The sequence below is a fragment of the Zeus faber genome (assembly GCF_960531495.2).
Source record: "Zeus faber genome assembly, chromosome: 13".
NCBI lineage: Eukaryota > Metazoa > Chordata > Actinopteri > Zeiformes > Zeidae > Zeus > Zeus faber.
The window spans coordinates 11,117,502-11,140,177 of record NC_137198.1 but is presented as its reverse complement, the minus strand read 5'-3'; the positions used below and the strand labels follow the sequence as shown (position 1 = coordinate 11,140,177).

Below are 22,676 nucleotides of genomic sequence, written 5' to 3'. Positions count from 1 at the left end.
GGTTCATGTGGGACCGCGATTACTATATGAAAAATCGACTCATCAGTCAATGGTTGCACGCTGCTCCAAGCGTATGGTTTACCAGGGAAGTGAAAATACCCCCGATGCCATTCACTCACTCCCAAATTCCCGTCTGAAATTGCTGCCTAGATCAAAACCTTCCTCTTGGTCACGATAACCGCAGCCCTGCAGGAAAAAACAAGGCTTGTGATTGCTGGGGGATGCATGGAAACAGAGGGGGCACGCAGCCCTGGTATTCAGTTCCTCAGAAAAGCCCCATAGCTCATGGCTGACCATTTTAATGTCTTTCCTCATTCATCAGATCCCCCACTACGCGGGGCCGCTGCCAGAGACCCTCGCTGTGCGCACGCGCGCGCACACGCGCGCGCACACACGCACGCAGACACACACAGCGCTGCAGGCCCCGGGGGACGAGCCAGGCCCGAGGAGGTCGGCAGGAGGTCACAGAGGAGGCAACGTTCATGTTGTGCGATGGTTCTGGACCTCGCTGTGCGTAAACGGGGCTAGAACACCGGATTGGAAAATGTTAATTATCCCAAGTTGTTGTCTGCAATGCTGGCAAAGACATTAGAGACAACAGGCAAAGGAATAAATTCAAAGCAGGCGGGCAGTGTGGCTCGGAAGGTAAAAACGGGTGGTCCGGTAATCAAAGGATTGGCGGTTCAATCCCCGGTTACTCGCTGATGTGTCCTTGAGCAGGACGCTCAAGGTGGATTGGGACCTCGCACGGCTTCCTGTCGTCTTCGATTTCTTATTAAGAAGGTCTCAAATAACAGGAGGGAGAAGTTGGACTCAAGATGCAATTATTTTATTTAACAGAACAAAGAACGTATAAAAAGTAATGACAACCGCAATAAAATAAAGTTAAACAAAGTCGGAATAGTAACAAAAACATTCACAAAAAACGTATTTTCCAAATATCTATTTAGCATTTAAAACTTCTTATATCTATTTTCTCTATGCTATGCGACCTAAAGGGATGAAATAGCTTTTAGGAGGCACACTTCTACCGCACAGACGTGTTTTTCAGCCTTAAAACCAAGACCAGGTCCTCTGAACGTTTCCAAAACTGATTAACAGAAAAATAAAGTGAGTTTGAATCACCTGCCTCCGAGGGTGTGATGTTTCTGTAAGCAGAAAGAAAGGAGTGTGCTGACTGCCCTGTCTTGTTTTTAAGGTTGAACTCTGATAATGCTTCGGGAGTACTAGGATACTCATCGGGAATTCCTGGAGTGGGAGCCTCTTCCGTGTAGCTCCGGGGAGCTGTCCGCGTTGGTGACGCTGCAAAAACGCTTAAATAACAGAAATATATATAAACACAAGTATAACGCCTGGCCATAAAATTCTCCAATCTGACATATGTTCAGAAATACTGCGAACCACCAGCATCACATATGATTTCAGTTCCGTAGACCCAGAAAACAGACTGAAAGCGGAAATGTTTCATGTGGGTGTGTTTTTTTTGAGGTGAAGCTCCACGGCTCCTCATGAGATCACTCAGTGCCGTCCGAGGGCTGGGGGGGGGGGTTCTAGACACTGGGCGTGGGAGGGGCCTGCTGGGGGTTGCTGGCGGCCGGGGCGCTGGCCTGCCGGGGCAGCGTGTACATGGCTCCCAGGAACTGGTCCGCGATGCGTCCGGCCTCGCGGAGCCCGCTGAGCAGCGCGCCGTGCACCGTGGCCGGGTAGTTCCTGATGGTGTGCTCCCCGGCGAAGAACAGGCGAGGGACGGGCTGGGAGGAGAGGGAGGAGAAGGCAGAGTGTTCACGGGTGCCGCACCGAGGGAGGGGGGGACAGTGGGAATGGAAGATGACAGGTCGTAGGAGCGGACACATAAATACGACTTGTTCGCGTCGGTCGGCGCCGCTGGCTTCAAAGCGGCCCCAAAACCATCTGCGTGAGGAGTCTGGTCAAGGACCGTGGGCTTCGCCGGGCACGCGCACACACATACACACACACAGTTGCCCATTGCCATCTCATGTGGTCTGGTTGCCCCGTTGTCAACCACTTTTCATATGTAAAAATAAATAAATAAACACGGCATAACGTTGTTTAGAAATTGAGAATGGGGCGTTACCCCGCCCCATTGATTCCAAACAAGTGGAAATACAGATTATGTAGCATTTTGGAGAATTGTGACTCAGACATAAAATGATTAAAATTCAGCGACCATTTTCTCGGGCTTGGCAACCGGCGTGTCGCGCGGCTGCCGACCTCTGGTAAAAAGCTGGCACCGGGGCCGTACCTGCGAGGCCCCTGGGATGGCGGGGCCCGGCGTGATGGGCTGGGCCATCAGGTCGTAGTCGTTACCGGAGGAACCTGCCGCCACGTACGAGTAGGACCCCCGCGCCCAGGGATCCGCGCGCCAGCGAGTCACCACGGTTTCCTTGGGCTGCCAAGACAACAAAACAACAACACAAACAGGGTCGGTTATTAAGTTTCCGTGCTCGGGCTTCAAAATAAAAAGTCAACAGCTGGATGGGGAAGGGCTCCAGCGCTGGCCACCGCACGTATGATTTTCCCCCCACGTGAAACCATACAGAATAATTTATAATGACGGGTGGTTTGGCTCCGGCCGCAGATATGAGAAGCTCGACTTGTGAGGAAGCCGCGCCGGCCGGGGTCGGTACGGCGACCAATTTGATATTCCGCTTAAGCCGTTGGAAGCGCCAAAGAAAAGACTATTCGCGGATCTTACAACATTTAATGGACCGCCATTTTTGTGGCGGCTGGAAATCCGCTGGCGGGAGTTTAGGGGCCCTAATTCCAGAGAATTAGGCGGAATATTGCAGTTGCAGTGTGGAGAACACCTTCTTTTACATTCTGTCTGGTGGCTAGTAACGTGTAAGGCCACAGAGAAAGAACTGAAGTAGAACTGCAGTAGAACTGCAGTACTTCAGGGACAAGTGGACTGACCTGGGGCACGGCGCTGCTTCCGAAGATCCCTTTCAGGATGGCGAGGCAGCGTCCCACTATAACGTCGTCGCTGATGTTCTCCATGATGCCAGCCGCCTCGCCGGCCATGAGAGCCAGCAGGATGGGAGCTGATGAAGGACAAACAGAACTTAAGTTCAAAATGACCAATAACTACATTTGTTACGTGTTTAGAATTTACTAAAGCACCACCGGCAAAAACATGTTTGAGTTGTATCACTAAAGGACTATGAAATGGTCTTCAATGAATATTTATTGTATTTAAAGAGATTAGAATCCATCCCAATGGAGTCTTGTCTTGATCACTTGCTCGGTCCTTCTGAAATAAAATGTAGTCTGGGAAATATACCCAATATATTATTTAGTGTTTATGTAGCATCGAAATAACGAACGGAATCTAAAGTGTGGCCTAAAATGACACCTTTGTAGAGGTTCCAGAAGAGGAAGAGCTCCCCTCGGCTGGCGGTGGTGGAGCCGACGTGACCGAAGAGGTTGACGCTGGGATCCCAGAACACACGGTCGAAGCACAGCACCACCTAGAGGCGGGGAGGACAAAAGATCAGTCCCACGCACCGACCCCGGCTCCGCCCTTGACCTCAGCCGCAGAGCTGTTATTAATTGGGTTTGAGCGCTTTTTGCCGCACAGCTGAAAGGGAATGAAGATGGAGTACAAAACCGATGATTACATTTAAATTACTAAATGGAATTCAAGACGTACAAGAAAGAAGCAGCGGTGATTGAAGATGAATTGACTTATTTTCTCTATTGTTTTATTAATGGATTGAGTGAAGGTGAAGCGAATGGGATCCGGTGGTAGAGCTCCCTCTGGTGGTCAGACGCAGTACCAGCGGCTCCCATTGCATAATAATGCCGCATTCTCTCCTCTGTGCTGCAGCAGTATTAGGGAATGGAATTGTCCGCAGTAAGTGATACTCGACCACGGGGGGAGGGGAGAGACGGATGTGACCGGAAACGATCATTGCCAAAAAAAAACAAAAACAAATTGACACTTTGACACCCTCTACTCTCCTGTCCTAAGCTCAGCCTCTCTCTCTCTCTCTCTCTCTCTCTCTCCGTGCACCCAACTCAAGAAGCACCCAGATGTAACCCAGTCTGGCACGGTAGCCCACAGGCTATTTATAGGGAGGAGGATGAGGACGGTGGGAACTAAACACCTGTTCTGACGGCACAGAGATGCTGCAGTTAAACAGCGCCTTCATGAAGCAGGGTGGAGTTACCTGCCTCCACTGCAGCAGCTCAAGGTGAAGTTGCCAACACAAGGACACTGCAGCAGAAACTGCGTGGGGGCGGGGTAGCGCTGGGCGATATCGACAAAACTACTTATCGCAATATTTTTGACGATAATGTGACGATATTTTGGGGATGATATTTACACATAAGAGGAAAAAATAAAAACCTTAGTATGTGGATGTTATCACTAAGGTCGGGGTGTCGATTAGAACAGCAGGACTTTCAGCGGAATCAATGAACCGCTGACGACCTCTGACGCCTAAAATGTGCGAATGTGTCTTGGGAGTCGGACCTTGTTGAGGTTTCCAAAGCCCATCCTCTGGATGGCGGAGGTCTTCCACTCGGGCAGCGGAGGAACAAACTGCACAGCGGGCGGCTGCTGCTTCATCACCCCCAGCGGCAGCGTGCACAGCACCGCGTCGCACTTGTAGATGAAGGTCTGGGTGGTGGAGCGGGTGTTGACCGCGATCACCTCGCAGCCTGGAGACGGGGAACCAGCGATGAGAAGCTTTCTTATAACTAGCGTTGATTACTTGATTGAGACAAAAAATATTACACCTAATAAACGTTTTGCACTGGAATTTATCAAAGCATATCCTTATTGTGGAGAGATTACCAAATCATTTTGGGAGTGTCATTTTAGGCGAAGTTAAGGGGAAAAAGGCTGAGGGTTAAAGTGGTAGTAGTTAGTTGCGTCGTCAAAGGTGTTTTTATTTCTATCTAGTCATTACCAAATCTCTGAACACCTTTGTACACCTTTATCACGTTTGTGCACAAATCTGAAAATTATTGCCAATTTTAAAGGGGAACTGAAAGCACCCGTCGACGTACCAGAGGCCGTGTATCGGACTTGGCGTACTGCCGTGTTCAGTTTGATGTCCAGCCCCTCGGCCAGGGCCACGGGAACGCAGGAGTAGCCGTTCCGTACGGTCAGGTGACTCCCCGTGAACTCAAAGTCGTCGTCCTGTACGGAGGTTTTACGACCGTGAGACCAGGTGATGGATTTAAAGGGACAGCGTGTTGGTTATAAAAACACAGGGTGTCTATACCTGATCCCAGTGCTTGAGTGATAGAGTGGACAGCGGTGTGGCGTTGGCAAACTCCAGATTGGCAAAGTGCCAGTCGAGGATCTGCCGGTCCCTGGACGATAAGTAGACGTCACTGTTGAGAGACAGAGGACAAGGGGACAAAGGGCGGGAGGAGACATTAGCCGTAGAAGTATGATTGCTCACGGTGGAGCTTGGCATTTCTCGTCATGATCGGAGGTAGCAGAAAAGGTAATCCAATCATTTAAGCGTTATTATGATTTGAAGGTTTATACATACATACATACATACAAAGCTATAATTGGTAGCCAGAAAAAACACAGCAAAAAACAATAGCTATAAATGGCCGACAGGGAGGCGTTGGCTCACTAAAGAAGCATCGCCAGGCTGTAGAAAGGATGTTTGATGCCGCAGCAACAAAACGGATGCATTACTAGACCGATGGATATCGGTCTTACCTGGGGGGATTTGCCTCCAGCTCCTGAAGCTTTTCTTCCAGTTTGACCTGCAATTCCACCAGCTCATCATACTCCTAAAGCGGATAAACAGGAAGTAGTATTATCCATCCGTTTCAGGGAACGGAGGAACAAAAGCATTTTACTAAACGTATATTCAATCGAAATCCCAACGCTAGAATGAATAGATGACTTGTCCCCATAGAATACATGTCAGGTCAGAAATAACCTGTCTTAAGTTTTTTTGTTTGTACATATTATTCAAGTCATTAATATTTAATTACAATCATTGAGAAACAATCAGTTCACATCATTAAAAACACTTTAATTACAGGATTCCTGGAAGAAAACAATTGTCTGGGTCACTTTTGTCCCATTACATGCATTGTAGGGTGACTGTGCAACTTGGGACCAGAGCAAGCTGCAGAACATTTTCCCCTCAGCCAGCTAAGGGATTTCGTCCCAAGATAAGCAATGTGAAGGGAAATAAAAGCCCCGGCGTGCTGATGCATGTCAGTGTATTTATGTGCAATGTACACACCCTGAGTGTTCTGGGACAGGTAGAAAGGACAAACGGTCTGTGGTGGAAGGGCTGACTCAGCCGGTTCTGAGGCACACCACAACAGTACCGACAACTGAAGCAGCATGAAATGCCAGCTATAATAGCACCACTTCCCCCCGAGAGGCTGGAATTAGCAACGCCATCTACCTCCCTGCTCTCGGGAGACAGCTTGAGTAGAAACACTGTGGAGCGCTCTGATACCAGAGGTTAGCCAGCTGGCCGAAATGTTTTATTTTGCATCAACAAAAATAACCAACCACGGACTACTAATTGAAACTCAGCCCCTGTGCTGTAAAAATAACTAGACCAACATGGGGTCTTTCAAGAGGTCCCAGGGTGTCCCTAGCAAAATGATTACTATTTCGATTTCACCAATATTTCATTTAGAAGCCGTGAGCACCATGAGATTGCACAATGACCTAGTTCCTTGATCCTAGTTTCACCATTCTCTGACTACTATATAACTATAGTGGGAACAGGTAGAGCATTTTGAGCTATGAGTTATCAATAACAATCTTCTCAGATTGGGGTCATAAATTCAAAATCTTCGCAAATGGGGTCCATGGCCTAATGCATATCAAATTAAGGGTCCTTGATATGAAAAAGGTTGAGAATCACTGAACTACACAACTACCTTACCGCTGCACTTTTTGTGTGTATTCATGCACGCACCTGTGTGTACAGCACCAAACAGACGTACAGTCAGACACTGATTCCACACCCTTTAAGTGGTTTCTCAGACAGCGGATGGGGGAAGGACAGCAGCTGTGTTTAAACCAACTAAATCCCCCTTCTTAAATATACACATGGCTCTAGTGGATGTGATTTATCTGCACCAGAAATAAAACTGCAACTCTGCCTCTAATAATACATACAGCCCAGGCATTAAACCACTTAAACACAGCCTGTCTGGTTTACTTAAGAGAGAATTACAATTGCGTGCTATTAAGATTCTGCAGGGCATCCTCCCTGACATGACTGTCCATAATACATCATTTTTACGTTCTGGTTCGAATAGGCATGCTTTCTCAGTCCATAAGACAGGGATTTTATAAATTACAGACATAGTTGATAGCCATAGGGCTTTTATAAACTAGACACAGTTGATAGCTGTGAAAGACAGAGTGGTTCAAACTAGTGTGATTTACAACACTGTATGATTATATAACCCAACAAACAATTAGCGGCCCAATTTTCCTGCTTTGACTTTGAGAGAATTTTAAGCGCTGGTGTCGGATCTCTGCTCGATCCAGGTCTGAGGACACATGCAGTAATCACACCAAGACACAAGTGTTTAAGGACCACAACCTCTTCAATCGAGCCAGTATTGAAAGAATAGTTTCAGCCGACTGCTGCGCACAGAGCTGCAGACACCCGCCTCTTCTCATACTAATTTGCCTTCCTGCTCATTCTGTCCCGGTACTTTGTAGTGTGGAGTGGCTTCTTGGTGTAAAACAGGAGAGAAATTGAAAATCGGTGCACTAAAATGCTGCAGCGGCAGCAGCAGTTGAGCTCACTTTGCAGAGGGCGGTGAGGTCGCGGTGCTTGCTCTTCACCAGGAACTCGGCTGTGATGTCTCTGGGTGGTTTGACCTCGCTGGCCTCCTTGTACTGCTGATGCAGCTCCTTAACTCTCTCCTTAGTGGTCACCAGCTGGAGGGAGGTGTAGAGGAGAGAGGAGGAGGGAAGAGGTAGGAGGATACATCAGAATAAATGGAAGACACGCACGCACGCACACACAGTTCCTTTTCCACAAAGATCACCTTATTTAGAAGTTCCTTGAGGTCCTCTTGGGTTTTCACAATCTTCTTCCAGTGTTCAATCTGTTCATCTTTGACATGCTTCTCCTGCAGCCTGGAGGACAGATACAATCATTAAGTACTGACTGTGTGTGTCTGTGTGTGTGTGTGTGTGTGTGTGTGTGTGTGTGTGTGTGTGTGTGTGTGTGTGTGTGTGTGTGTTCAGTCCACTCACTGTATGACCACCTCCAAGGCTTGTCCCAGAGAAACAGGCTTGTTGTTGAGGAAGTTAAAGTCCAGCTGATGGCTGAGGTACGAGGTGGCCTCAAGGAGCCTGTTGAACTCCTGCTCCACCATCTCATCCTTCTCCTTGGGCACCTTGGTCGCACAAGCGAATAAATAAATAAATAAATACATGAATGAATAAATAAATAAATAAATGCTTAGAAACTCACCTACCCACAACAGTAACACAAAATCAACTTATACTTCTTGAATAATAATAATTTAGCAGTTTGAGTTAAACAAATAACACAGTGAAACATAATATATGGCCAGCATATTAACCAATGTCTGGCCATCCATTCTTTCATTTGATGGAGCATGTACCAATCATACAAACACACACGGATCAGCCACAACATTAAAACCACTGACATATGAAGTGAAGAACATTGATCAACTGGTTGCAATGGCACCTGTCAAGCGGTGGGATATATAAGGCAGCAAGTGAACAGTCAGTTCTTGAAGTTGATGTGTTGGAAGCAGGAAAGATGGGCAAGCGTAAGGATCTGAGCCACTTTGACAAGGACCAAATTGTGATGGCTCGACGACTGAGTCCGAGCATCTCCAAAACTACAGGTCTTGTGGGGTGTTCCCAGTATGCAGTGGTTAGTAACTACCAAAAGTGGTACAAGGAAGGACAACCAGTGAACTGGCAACAGGGTCACGGGCACCCAAGGCTCATTGATGCACGTGGGGAGTGAAGTCTAGTCTGTCTGGTCCAATCGCACAGAAGAACTTCTGTAGCACAAATTGGTGAAAAAGTTAATGCTGCTATGACAGAAAGATGTCAGAACACACAGTGCATCACAGCTTGCTGGTATTCCCTGATGGCAGTGGCCTCTTTCATGCCCTGCCAAACCGCAAAAGAAATTTCAGGAATGGTTTGAGGAACATGACAAAGAGTTCAAGGTGTTGACTTGGCCTCCAAATTCCTTCAGAGGTCTTGTGGAGTCCATGCCTCAACGGGTCAGAGCTGTTTTGATGGCACAAAGGGGGGCTACACAATATAAGGCAGGTGGTTTTAATGTAGTGGCTGATGGGTGTATATTACACCAGTTACCATTTTTTAGTTTTTCAAGTCACTGGAGTTGAGAAAACAAAAATAATGCAGTTGTCACTTAAGATGTTTAAATGTTAGAATGTGTTTCTTCATGAACATGCAGTGACATATTTACCCTCATGCTTTCAAAAACAATTTCATTTAACATGCAGAGCATTTGCCAAACACAATTAATGAATCTTTTAATGGTTAAAATATATATATATAATATAATAATCCACCCTAAAACAAGATCCACAAATGCCATTTCAACGATCTTGGACGGGATCGTATTCATTATTTATGAACACTGATCCAAAAGAAAGAAATCACTGAGTCAGAAACTTTTTTTTTGGCACGTTTGCCAAAAGATCATTACTGGAAATACCCTTATTAAATGACTTGGGACTGAGGCATGTATATATGAATTGTGTTTTGGTGTGGATTTTCCCTTGTTGGAGAGTATAATTAATCTTCAATTTGGTAATTGCTATTCTAAAAAGAAAGCCAACAGGGCTAGATTTTGTTTACAGATAAATAGAAGACGACGTGTTATACAAAGCAAACTGAAATGGATGGAGTTAAAGGTGAACTGAAATAATTTCATATTGTGTAAAGAAGTGATTGTAAATAAACCAATACATACACTTGTGCATCGTTCACCCTTTAGTAGTTCACCAAAAAGATGAACACGGGAGGGGTTGAGAAGGCGACGGGGGCGGGAGAGAAAAAGAAAGAATATTAAGTAAATACAACCTAACCTCAAACAGGTTCACACAAATGAAAACATGTACATACGATCTGGCTTTTCCTGCAGAGGAGGAAACCAGTTACACACGATGTTCATGCTTCAAGGGCGCCGCTGGCGACCTTCTAACCTTAAAGTGGAAACGCCCTGAAACACGAATCTAAACATCCTTGCGTTGTTTGTTTCTAATCTAATGCCTTGGCCTTTGTCTGCTCTCTGCCCCGCACTTTTAGACTGGAGCTGTTGTTTATGACACGCTAGTGCCAAGTCGATTTGTAAACAGAATCCACCCTTTTTGTTTTTCTAGCATTTGGGGAGTGAAGACCTGCCTGAGGACAAAACCAGCTCTGGAGCTACTAACCCCTCCAACTGGGAGTGCTTTGCTAAGGCGAAGTGTTTCTCAAGCATTTGAATATGTTTTGTGCAGCCCTAGCGACACTTAGCACGACAGTCAGTGATTTTGTGGTTAGTGGATTTCAGGGTCACAAAGCCCAATGCAGAACTAAGCCAACTAGTATACATAGCAGTTATTGAGGTATTTCTCACCCACACAGAAGCTTTGGGTTGTCTATTGAGGGGAGAACGGGACATTTTTTCACAATGGGATATTGGAAAATGAAACACTTTGTGCGATACCTGATTCTTTCAAGAGTAAAGCTATAACATTACCCTCTAAAGCTACAACATTGAACTTCCACACCTTAATTAAAAACATTAAATAAACAAACAGATCAAAACAATCTTTGGACTAATTAAGGCATCTCAAACATCAGTTTGTGTAGTAGAAGAGTGAAAAGACTGGCGATGGAAGAACAAACAAGAACAATTAAATATCTATATACTCACAGCCTGACCGTTGGCTTCATACAAAGGACACTTCTGCTTTATCTTCGCCAGCTCCATGTTCACCTGCTTACTAATTACTGCCATGGGGTTACCTCCTACACACACACACACACACACACACACACACACACACACACACACACACACACACACACACACACACACACACACACACACACACACACACACACACACACACACACACACACACACACACGCTAACAAATTACTGAACGATATCGCCCTCTATGGGGGTCTGTCAGTTACTGCAGTACTTTTCTAAGCATCATGTCAGCAATGTTTTACTAGATTTCTGTTGCTATAGGGACGGCATTGGGGAACACTGGTCCCTTACCCAGTCCTGTCACCACCATGGCACCCAGATCTGCCACATAGTTGCCTTTCCTAAATGTGGCTACTCTGCCTCCAACACGATCCTGTGGGGGGGGGGGGGGGGGGGGGGAATACAACTGTCAACCTGGAATTCAGTTGTCACAATTGCTTTAACTGAAGGTCGAGACATGTTTGATAGAATTTTCATTGACCTACCCTGGCTTCCAGAACCGTCACATCCATCCCAAAGCTTTGTAGCTGCCTGGCTGCAGCTAGCCCAGACACTCCGCCTCCGATAATTATCACCTTCCCCGTCTTTTTAGCTGCATGGAAAGAAGATGGTGACAGGTATGTTTTAGTCTCTGAAGTTCCCATCAATCAAAAATGTTTAAAAAAAATATTAAAAAAAAAAATATATATACACACACACACACACACATATATATATATATATATATATAAAATTGCAGGAGTTATATATATAAAATTGCAGGAGTTATTTATTTTTTTCTTTTTTCTTTTCGTGAAATTCCCAAGCAACTCACTTGGTAGTGGCTTGACCCTCTTGTAAATACCAAAGTTGATGAGACCATGTCTTTCTAAGTAGCTGTGTATCCTGTGGACCAGCACAGTGTCACCTAGAATGATTAAAAGAAGCACATAAGAATTAAAAAAATTTAAAAAAAACTTCAATGTTCAGAAAAAATAACAACAACCTTGTTGGAACTCACTGTTGTATGGAGCTTCAAGCTGCTGTGCGGTGGCTTCAAAAGTCAGCTGGATTTTTGGATTGTCGAGCCACAGTTGGAGCTAGATGAGGCAATCCCAATGAATCAATTATTTACATGTATACATAAGTCTGTACACACATCACTCACGCACATGATTCTTGTTTTCACGGTTACAGGTGTGTATTTGTGTGCCCTTACCGTGCGGTTGCGAATGTAAAGGAAGACCTTCTGTGTCTGCTGGGGGCCGCTGATGATGTCCGGGAAGCAGGCAGCCTCCTGGGATGTCATGCGGTCGTGAGGGAGACGGCTCTGGAAGGCAGCACCCTCCACACCTGGAATTACACATTCGTAACACCGTTAGGAGCCGGGTGACCTTGACTAAATCCAATATCACTGTATTTTTGACCAACACCTTACTTGGTTTTGATCTCAATGCAACATTTGATCTAAATTTAGAGTGGGTGATAATGCTAAGAAAAAGCCAGCCTCATATTACAACATCAATGTTGGATCCCAGATCTGATAAGAAGCATCGATGTTGAGACACACCGGAGGGCTCCTCTGGCTCACTGTCATTCTCTTCCTCTGGTGGTGGGGCCGGCGGAGGGATGACCTGCTTCCTTTCCTTCTCTGCCTTGGCATTCCTCTCCTCCTCCGAGTAATATTCGTCCTCAGACAGATTGGCCAGGCTCTCGTCCATCTCGCGGTACTCCACCTGCAACAAGAGGCACAATAAAAGCGCCATTAAAACCTAGTTCTGGGATCCGCTGGACGGCAGACAGGCTTCTACAGCCCTGTGTGGCACCCGCATTTTCTATAGGGGAAGAAAGACAGAATCTGTTAAGCTTGATCTTGAGAAAAGATAAAACATATCAGGGGTATCTAGGTGGCTCATTGGGGTAATATGCAAGTTTTCAACTTGTCAAATTAGACATGAACCATAAATCTTACATGTTCTCGTCTTCCTGTAATGTAATGATGTACCATTTCCTGAAAATAATATGGCACTGGGTATCTACAATCGTATCTACAAAAGTGTTCATAATTAAAACTATGCAATTGTATAACTATTTTATTAATGAGCCAATTCAATATTGCATTTATTTAAAATGTGGCTGCAATTGCAGTGATATGTGGCCACTGACGATAGCTTACCATGTCAACAGGAAATGGAAGACGAACAAGTCCCAAAGGCGCTGGGGATGTGTTTCACCACAACCCTCAGCCATTCTGCACCCTGTGTCCATTGCAGGAATTTCACTTACTCAAAAATTAGGGCTAGGGTGTGAGTTGGGAAATAGTGTCTCTCTCTCTCTCTCTTGGTATCGTTGAGATATACCTCAACTATATCAAGAGAGATATATATAGTAGTAGAGATAGACATGAATATGAAATATACATTTTACACTGCCCACTTACTGTACAATGAGTGAGGTAATGACACTTTATTTCATGTTCATTAAGGTTCATAGGGTATAGATATTATAAATGATGATCTCTTAATTAAAAGTATGACTGAGACAAGTATTTGAAAAGGGTTCATTTCCAGCCAAATATCACCCTTTAAAGCCATAAGGGCAATGGCTATATAAGATGTTTACTTTTGCTCGCTTGCGGCGGCTCGTCCTGCGCACTTCAGCCGAGTCCTGGTCCACTCCCCCTGGGCCTGCTTGATGGGGCAGAGGGGGTCCCCCCGGTTCCCCACTCGGGGAAGCCCTCTCCTTTTTTTTAACATCTGCAGGCCCAGGAGCAGAGGCTGAAGGCCCAGACGGCGCATCGGAGACCGGAGCCCTATCACCTCCCACCGCCCCGACAGAGGATGAAGAGGTGGAAGAAGAGGAGCCAGCGTCTGACTTTTTACTGGACAACATCATGGAGGACGTTGGAGGCCTCTCCTAGATTAAGAGGAAAAGCATATCGTAAGCACCAACAATTTCTCTGAACTCAAAAAATAGCCAAAGCCAAAAATGTTTTTGAAGTGAAATGGCAACAGCTTTAATGTTTCACAATCAGTCCAGCACATAGAATAACAAGATCATAAATTAAGCCCTTAAAACAAGATGACAGCCACAAAAAGTGTAAATGATGATGAAGAAAGGCATTTAGTAACATTATATGCAATTTGTGATTTTCTTTTTATGTTTAATTTAGGCCTAACTGAAATAATTGTCCCTTCTGTAAGGACAATGAATGCACCTGCTAAAAGGGGCTACAGCAACCATCAGATCGGGCTGTGTTTCAGGTATGCATAACCCAACAAAAGCAACACAGCTTTGATATGCAAAAAAAAACTGTGCATGGATGTCATGGTTTCATGAAATGAGAGCTCTATGGTACAATAACTTTGTCTTGTTTTACCCATTTCTCCGTGCACCTGGTAATATCCATTCAAACACTAAGAAATAGAGACAGAACCAGAGATACAGTTATAAACAACTCCTAACGTCACCAGTCCAAAAGTTTTGGCCATGTCGGTCACCATCACAGGGGAAACAACAGACAACTCACACACTCATTTGCCCTGTTTAAAAAAATGGCTTTTTTTGTGTTATGGTAATTTCATATTACTTCTCAAATGTTCTAATAGTTGTGTCCACAAATTGTCGTTTACATAAGTTATATATATAAATATTTTACTATAGCTATACTGAAACTGTTTCAATAAGTGAGGGGTTTGTCAAATACCGACATTCACAGTGAGTGAACCAGACGACTAGTCCATTTTAATTACTTTTAAGAATAGTTAATTAATAATAATGAAATAATTAATAATAATTTTTGAGCTAATCATCAATAGTTATCCATGTCCGTACTAATTTTCTATTAATATTATTCATCCTGTACAGATTATTATATCTATACATGCATGCATGCCTGCCCAGTCAGTACTAGCAACTACAACTTTTAATGTATCCAGTGCATTGTCCAATATATATTCTGTATGTTTTGATTTTCTTTTTATCGAATGTTAAGCTTTTTATCCCACTCGCCTGTACAACACCGCACGAACGCTTAGCAAGAAAAAAAAATGTTTATATGATAATGTAGGTGACGAATAGACGGATTGAGATTCTTATAGCTAATGCTAAGCTAACCGAAGAGCCTGCAGCAGGTTTGACTAGCCGGCTGATGACAGCTTACTTGCTATTATTTCCCCAATAATTCCAATTACTGTGAAATTTTATGTACAGACTTAGATAAGATATTTGACTTTTAAAGTGAAAATCTCGCTATTTAAAGAACAATTTTCCCGCAGTTCGCCTCGTTTTGCATTAGCTCTTAGCTAACGGCTAACGGCACGGCTAACAATGAGAATCGGCTAGCAGCGACTGTGGCAGAGCAGGTGTGACCTGATAAAACACAACACTGACTGCGTTTTCAAATGGCTTTCCGAAGATAATGTACTGCCTCGGTAATTCCAAAATACACCTTCCCACCATTGCATGCGGTGCTTTGCACGGTATTTGTGAAACGATTAAAAGACAATTATTATTACCTCTCGATCCCCGAAAAACGTCAACACACACACACACACAAACACACAAAGGCGGCTCTCCTCCTGCGAGTCTTCGCTGAAGGGACCCTCCTGTGATTGGTCGAGCTCGGAACGACGATTGGTCGCAGCAGCTGTCAATCGAGACGAGGGGCGGGGCCTATTATAAAGTACATATTCATATACCGCGTGTTTTGACAGAGCGCGTATCTCGATCATCTTCAGCTATAATCGATAATCCCTCCTATCGTCTACGATTAAGACGGTTATTACATCACCGAACACCGGGGTTCCGTGCCAGCCTTCATTTTTAACATAGATATAGAGGCCGAGAGAGCTGATTCTCCGCTGAATCCGCCTGCCGTGATACGTCAGGAGCGCCGCCATCTTTTTGCAGGGCACGCCTATAGCTCAAGCTCGGACGTCGCTCGGTCGTGCCTCAGAATAATAAAAATAATAATAATAATAATAGTAATAATAATGTTTACTTATTTATATACATGTTTTTCAGACATGTATTTCTTTCATTTTACGTGTTTTTTGTCCACCCATAACCCCACACCCCTTATCCTTTGGAACAATATCATACAAATAATAATATATGAATGTATTTTTGTTATTATTATTATTATTATTATTATTATTATTATTATTATTATTATTATTATAAATAATAATTATAATAATAATATAAAATATCTATATCAAGTATTTATCTAAAATATTTCGATCAGGGTGCTCAGTCCGCCCTACGAACACCGGACAAAGATGGCGACGGTATTTACGCGTCTGGTTCTGCGCATCTGGGGTCTCTATATCTACGTCACTGTAGAACCCGCTTGGCAGGAAGTCGGGCGGTGGACAGGTAAAGGTGTATCCGCGGTTTGGGTGAAGCTCTGCGGTGTCCGGTTGATTTGTTTGCTCGTCCGTACACTCCGTAAGTAAAACTAGAAATGTATTTGGGAAAGTACTTCCAGATTGTTTTCCCGATTCTCTTTATATAAGTATGTTCCAGCAGAGAAGCACGCTTCATGTGGTCCGAGTCCAACACCAAGCTCCCTGACGATTGTTCCGTTTTCTACACAGGGTATTATAAACACAGGGTTGATAATATTGTATACATTTTTATGTTTATTTATAAAAAAAAAAATGTGTATGTTGTTTTTAGTTTCTTTTCTCTGTTTTTCTAATTCTGGACAAAAACATTTCTCACAGAAATCAGAACGAGTTAGAACAAGGACCTGATCTTCATGTAGATCATATGGATCTAGTCACATCATGACGAATAAAATTCAAAGTGACGCACTGCCCTTTCTACTTCAGTAAAAGTAAATTAGTGCCTGCTATTAAGTGTACTTTTTTTTTCATAATAAGATTAGAATATATTTTATATATAGTGATATTACTATCATGGTATTATTATCATATAATAAGCAATATTATCATCAACATGTTTTTATAGACAGTTTTTTTATCCACTGTAAATTCTAAAATGTATATTCTTGAACTTGTCTAGTACTTATTTTATTGTATACCGTACTTATATATTTTTTAATTTAGTGTAATTATTCTCTGCTGTCTTATCTTAAAAGTGCTCATATTCACTGCCGGGATATAACAGACTATAATATGGCATGAAATGTGTCTAATGTAGTAGTGTAAAGATTTATACAATTACTTTCAAATGTAGTTGGAAAGTAAATAATAAAGAAAAAAAATGTCTCCGAAACAAATAGACATATATTCTACAGTAGGTGCTTTACTTTAAATTTACTTAAGTACAGTCATGAAGTACTTTTCCTTTGTTACTTTCCACCGCTACGCTCCGTCGTCATACACAGTCGTGTTTCTGAGAACCATTGCCTGGGACGTGATTTTCCCACCAGGAGAAGCAGAATGGTGAAGGAGGAGCTGAGCTCAGCCAACCGGCCGGACAACACGGCCTTCACCCAGCAGCGCCTGCCGGCCTGGCAGCCCATCCTGTCCGCCGGCATCATCATCCCGGGGTTCGTCCTCATCGGCCTGGCCTTCATTGGCATCGGCGTCGCCCTTTTCGTCACCTCGCAGAACATCACAGTGCTGGAGGTACGGCCGTGACTTCAAATAAACCTGGTAAAACCCGCACGTCTGAGGGTTGAAGGTCAATTCCTGTTGCAGGGTGACACCATAAATAAGTCTTTATAAATTGAGGAAATGAAGGCAGACAAAGTTGGTTGACGTTGAAAGCATTCACAATTTTACATATCGAAACGGGAAAACAGTGTTGATCTAGCAAATAATGGACTGTTAATAGACACATTATTTGGACTGCTATTGGTTTACAGTGGATTAATGTTACACACGGGGTTGACAAGGTGGTGTCAGTGACCAACACCAAACTACAACTACTGATGAATATTTAATGCCTGGGCTTGTGCGGGCTTCTCAGGCTTGCACTTACTACTCTTACTACTTCTAAATCCTCAAAATGTTTAGCCTGTTTTTAATCTGCGCTTCAACCTTATTATCTTTGTCTTTTGCGTTTTTTTTTAATAGACTTTTTATAACTAAGTGTGTAATAACATTTTTTACCTGAGTTTCTAGTTGGATTTGCACTTCATCTCTTCAATTTTTTATTTTTTTACTCTGCCCTTTTTTTTTTTTCTGTTTCCAACTTTTAACTTCTATGCTTGTATTCATCTTTGCTTATATATAATGTGGTGTACAAATAAACTTGCGTTGCCCTTTAACCTTCTTATATGCTCTCTCGCATATGCACAGAGGGACTATACCGGCATAGAGACAGACTCTTCTTGCTTCAAGTGCACAGACCCGGATGTCAAGAACTGCAAATGCACCGTGAACATCAACCTCGACCAGCTGTTTGAGGTGAAGCTTAATATACGTACAAATAACCTTTCACTATGTGAATCCACTGCTCTATTGCCTTTCTATGATTCCATTGTTTTCCACAGGGGCCGGTGTTCTTTTACTATGGCCTGACCAACTACTTCCAAAACTACCGGAGATACGGTGTTTCCAGAGATGACAGCCAGCTGTCCGGGCACAGAGAGAACTTTCTGGTAAAAGTGGGAGATAAGTTGTGAAAATAGAGGCCGAAAGCAGATGTCGCTTCACAAGTCTTGTCATGCGCGTGCATTATTAGCTCAATCGAAGTTAAGACAAACTATGTAGCCAACCATCTCACAAGGATTTGCTAGTTAATCTCAAGATATTCAAGTATTTAATGTCAACAAGGTGCACAATTTGTTGTTGCACCGTAGTCAGTTAAAATTAGTGTAAATTACATTTTCAGATATGATGAATAACATAATTTTTGTTTTTGAGATACAAAGAATTTAGTCAATTCATGAGTTGTAATTAATCAATGCAAAAAAATACAACCATCACCATATCCTCAATAGTTATTGCATAATTACATTTTACCATATTTTGACGTGACTAACACTGTAGTTTTTTTCTGATTTGTATAAATATTAGTGATAACACAAACGGTGTTGCTATTGTAAGAACGTTTTTTATTTTATTATAATTATTATTTATTTTTTTCTTTAGTTCTGAAATCATGGCATTTCTCATTTTATTTAATTATTGTTGTTATTATACTCAAGGATCCGATTGAAGACTGCGCTCCCTACCAGTATGATGCCAACAAAAAGCCAATTGTTCCTTGTGGATTACTTGCAAACAGCATGTTTAATGGTAAGTTATGGTAGAAAAAAATATATAAATCCAGATGTATTTGAATTAGAGTCGTTGGCTATGTATCGTATTTCTTTATGGTATATGATCCATGCTTCTTACTTTTGTTTTCTAAGACACCTTCAGGCTTTACCAGATTATCAAAGGGACAAAGAAGCTCGTGCCCTTTGATGGAAAGGGGATCGCTTGGTGGACGGATTACAATGTGAAATACCGGAACCCTTCCATCACTCCGCTGAAAGATGCATTCAATGGTTGTAATTTGCATTTAATTTAACAGAACCTGCTGCACGTTCCTCTTAACGCTGTGATGCCAGATACATTTGAGAATGTCTACTATATGGCTAAAATATTTCTGACAGGGGGTTAAACAAATACTATTATAAAGGTCTATTCTATATTGGCTGAATAGCCCTCAAAATAATTACATGGGAGCAGAAATTGGGTCGATTCATTTTATTTTTCTCAAACACTTGCAATTAAATTCTTGTTTGAATGAAAAATACAATTTTTAAATCATTTTCAGGTACTGTGAAACCCCTGTTTTGGTCCAGACCAGCATATGAGCTCGATCCCACGGACCCGGCGAATAACGGCTTCATCAACCAGGACTTCTTGGTGTGGATGAGACGGGCCGCGCTGCCGGACTTCAGGAAACTGTATCGTCGCATCACAGAGGGAGATTATGCAGCCGGCCTGCCAGCGGGGAACTACTCCCTTGAAATTGAATACAGTATCCTTTCATAAAGAAGTGGAATGTATGGGTTAAGTGATAACACAGTTTATAGATAATATCTGGTCTCAAGTAAGAAATGCGGAAAGGAATTATCCAATCACTCTAATAATAGCATAAATAATAATGCTTGTGCCATAGGTAGCACTCAGTTTATGTGGGTGGGAGGCTTTTCATGGTACAGGCCCTTTTCCACTAAGTTTGTTATATTGCGTCATATCCCATGTTATATTTTTCTTTATCAAATGGCTTTGAAAGCAAAACTTTGGTTCTGCCCTTTGGTTATCTCTTTTTATCCACATTTTAAAGTGCAGTACAGCTCCATATGTACTTTTTATTTTAAAAATGTTTAAGACAGCTGGCCATTTTGAACATAATAGGTCTTGTGTCAAGTTACAACACCTACTTGGACTCTGTGTCTGTTTGCTGCACAGTGCAGCCTGACCTGCTCTACCAGTTGGGTGTGGCTACTTTTTTTTTGTCTCTGAAAAATGGGCGTCCCTGAAATGGAAAGAGAAGCACAGGCACATTTATTTGCAATACGCAAACATTTTACTGGGTGATTGATTTGTGAGTTCCTTAAGGTTCCTTTCACTGTCCTTTTCATATCAATGTAATCGTATTTATTGTTTAACTTCTTTTTCTGTGTACTGTTTTTCACTTAATTAACTGTAATAAGTCCTTAATGCGTTTAACCAGACTACCCCGTGGTGGGATTTAATGGCAGAAAGAAAGTGGTGTTCAGCAACGTGTCCTGGATGGGAGGCAAGAACCAGTTCCTGGGCATCGCCTACCTGGTCATTGGCTCCTTGTGCGTTGTGATGTCATTAGTCATGCTCATAGTCTATGCTAAATTCAAGTTCCCTGATGAGGAATGATGATCTGGCTGTCAATTTTGGCTTGACTGATGTACAAAGCTCTCTTTACGAGGATGCAATTTAGTGCTTATTTGTGGAGAAATGGAACGTCACAAATCACAGTTTAACATTTAAGACAAGTCAATTCTCTTTTTAAAGTTGTAAGACTGACAGTGTGTATATGTATACCACTGTCAGTCTACATTTATGAAGAATAAGAGATAAGTAAACGTTGAGCGTATATCCGTTACAGTATGTGTTTGTTCAGGGAGTTTAAGTTAACTAGTGTTTGTTTCGTTTCACCGGTACTTTTCAGACCTTCTGCTACGTCACCTTTCTGTTGTGTCTGGTCGGTTCTCTAAAGCTTAATTCAACCTCTAAATTCTGAATCATGCCTCACTACATACAGCCATAATTTTGAAGCCATACTGTGCCTATAACAAGAATTTTATAATTGGATTATATACATCTCTGTTTATAAGACAATCTATTATCTCTTTGGTAATACACCTTGTTTTACCACTAGCTCAGGCATATGGCTAAGATTAAATTGTACATTTTGAGATCCGAATATGTATATATCTTGTTAATGTTTTAAATGCGAACGTTATTTGACGTTAATGTTTTAGATTGTTTTAAAGTTTTATTTAATAAAAGAGTTACTAAAGCTCAACTGTTTTTCTCCTTAAATGTTCTGAATTCAGAGTAAAAGGGTGAAACTATCTTAGTTACAGCACTAACAACTTCTTAATCTGGGAAGATTGTGTTTATTTTCCGTCCCTTTTCAAGTCTGTCCCCAGCAACAATTTTGTCTGTTTGTACCAGCATGGGCAGTCAGGAGTAATTCCTAATTCCATCACTAGGTGAGACTGGCAATACCACCAGCACTTTAAATGACTGACCAAGGGTATTGATGTTTATTTAATTCTTTATTTTTTTGCGACCCCTAACGGGAGCAGCCAAAAGAAAAAGAAGAATATTTTTTTATTACTATTATTATTGTTTTAACCTGTGCCATCAGCATGCTGGGCTTACAGGTTAAGAGACGGCTGAGTATTTGTATGCCATTCCATCTAGTACAGAGTTAATCTGCAAGTACAGTTCAAGTTCTCAACCTGCACTGCAACTCTTTATTCACTCTTTAATCATCAAGAACTGCTGCAGTAACTCTGTCCTGTGGACGACCTGTAGGATGACAAGAGCACAGCTTTTTGTTACACAGAACCACCACCAATCCCCCTCTTTGGAGCAGGATCTTACCATGTTTTAATCTATAGACAACTAATCATCATTGCCAACATGTACATGGAAAAACATGAGCCTAGAAACATCAGATGACTGTATTCACAAAACAGTTAATTATGTCCAGGAGAACTGGAACAGCAATTGGGCATATGGCCTCTTCCAGTGATAGCTAGGGCTATCCACCTGTGAGTGTACGGGACTTGTCCCAATTGATTCTGGTGTATGAGGTCGCAATTATATCGTAGCACCTCCAAGCAGCGGAAAAGGCGCCGAAGCCACCCCTGAGTGCAGCAGCCGTATAGACACCCTGCAGTCGCAGAAGACCCCAAGCCCAGAGAGAAGCCGGGAGCCTTTGGTGCAACACCCACGCATGGCCCAGGGGTATTTAAACCAGTCCCAGAGAGCGCAAGAAGACCCTGCACCCCTGAGGTGCACACATACAGCCACAGGCCCGGAGTCATGCCCCATGTCGACAGACCGACACCCCACCCAAACCTCCCGCTGACGGGACCCCCCAAAGCCAACCAACGCTCCGAGCAAAGGCAAGGCCCGCCATACTGCAACCGGCCAGATGCCCCACACTGCCGCAAGCCCGGAGCGCCCATAAGGGTATTGATGTCTACTATGGGCATACTCCATACATGTCTTCATATGAATGTT

At 43.1% G+C, this 22,676-nt stretch overlaps 2 protein-coding genes across 4 annotated transcripts; one reads left to right on the top strand and one right to left on the bottom strand.

The window, feature by feature from the left end:
* Positions 1–813: 813 nt before the first annotated feature.
* On the bottom strand, positions 814–15,529 carry kdm1a (lysine (K)-specific demethylase 1a). 3 transcript variants are annotated; one of them, XM_080012895.1, is made up of 22 exons: positions 15,483–15,529; positions 14,345–14,381; positions 13,588–13,881; positions 12,536–12,701; positions 12,185–12,318; positions 11,987–12,065; positions 11,801–11,893; positions 11,472–11,578; positions 11,278–11,359; positions 10,923–11,017; positions 9,975–9,992; positions 8,240–8,382; positions 8,029–8,119; positions 7,784–7,918; positions 5,708–5,781; positions 5,253–5,364; positions 5,035–5,167; positions 4,496–4,683; positions 3,374–3,488; positions 2,935–3,062; positions 2,264–2,410; positions 814–1,751 (listed from the first exon to the last, which is right to left on the bottom strand). In XM_080012895.1, the coding sequence occupies exons 2-22, from the start codon at positions 14,372–14,374 to the stop codon at positions 1,551–1,553; spliced, it is 2,565 nt and encodes an 854-aa protein (XP_079869021.1). In that variant the 5' UTR covers positions 14,375–14,381; positions 15,483–15,529; the 3' UTR covers positions 814–1,550. The 3 variants fall into 3 exon arrangements, with proteins under 3 accessions (XP_079869021.1, XP_079869022.1, XP_079869023.1); XM_080012896.1 differs by having other exon boundaries at positions 12,557–12,701; XM_080012897.1 differs by lacking the exon at positions 14,345–14,381 and having other exon boundaries at positions 15,483–15,519.
* Positions 15,530–16,334: 805 nt separating this feature from the next.
* On the top strand, positions 16,335–21,444 carry tmem30b (transmembrane protein 30B). Its single transcript, XM_080011892.1, has 8 exons — positions 16,335–16,416; positions 17,366–17,564; positions 18,240–18,347; positions 18,434–18,541; positions 19,091–19,181; positions 19,298–19,435; positions 19,708–19,914; positions 20,614–21,444. The coding sequence occupies exons 2-8, from the start codon at positions 17,376–17,378 to the stop codon at positions 20,790–20,792; spliced, it is 1,020 nt and encodes a 339-aa protein (XP_079868018.1). The 5' UTR covers positions 16,335–16,416; positions 17,366–17,375; the 3' UTR covers positions 20,793–21,444.
* Positions 21,445–22,676: the final 1,232 nt, after the last annotated feature.

Bases quoted from the DNA above. Each gene is read 5' to 3' on its own strand.
- kdm1a (XM_080012895.1), bottom strand. From the start codon at position 14,374: ATGGATATTACCAGGTGCACGGAGAAATGG. The intron at 4,684-5,034 runs GTACGTCGACGG...CCCCGTCTCCAG, and splicing joins AGTCCGATACACGGCCTCTG to GCTGCGAGGTGATCGCGGTC. The intron at 3,489-4,495 runs GTCCGACTCCCA...CCCCGCCTCTAG, and splicing joins GCTTTGGAAACCTCAACAAG to GTGGTGCTGTGCTTCGACCG.
- tmem30b (XM_080011892.1), top strand. From the start codon at position 17,376: ATGGTGAAGGAGGAGCTGAGCTCAGCCAACCGGCCGGACAACACGGCC. The intron at 18,542-19,090 runs GTAAAAGTGGGA...ATTATACTCAAG, and splicing joins GGCACAGAGAGAACTTTCTG to GATCCGATTGAAGACTGCGC. The intron at 19,436-19,707 runs GTTGTAATTTGC...AATCATTTTCAG, and splicing joins GCTGAAAGATGCATTCAATG to GTACTGTGAAACCCCTGTTT.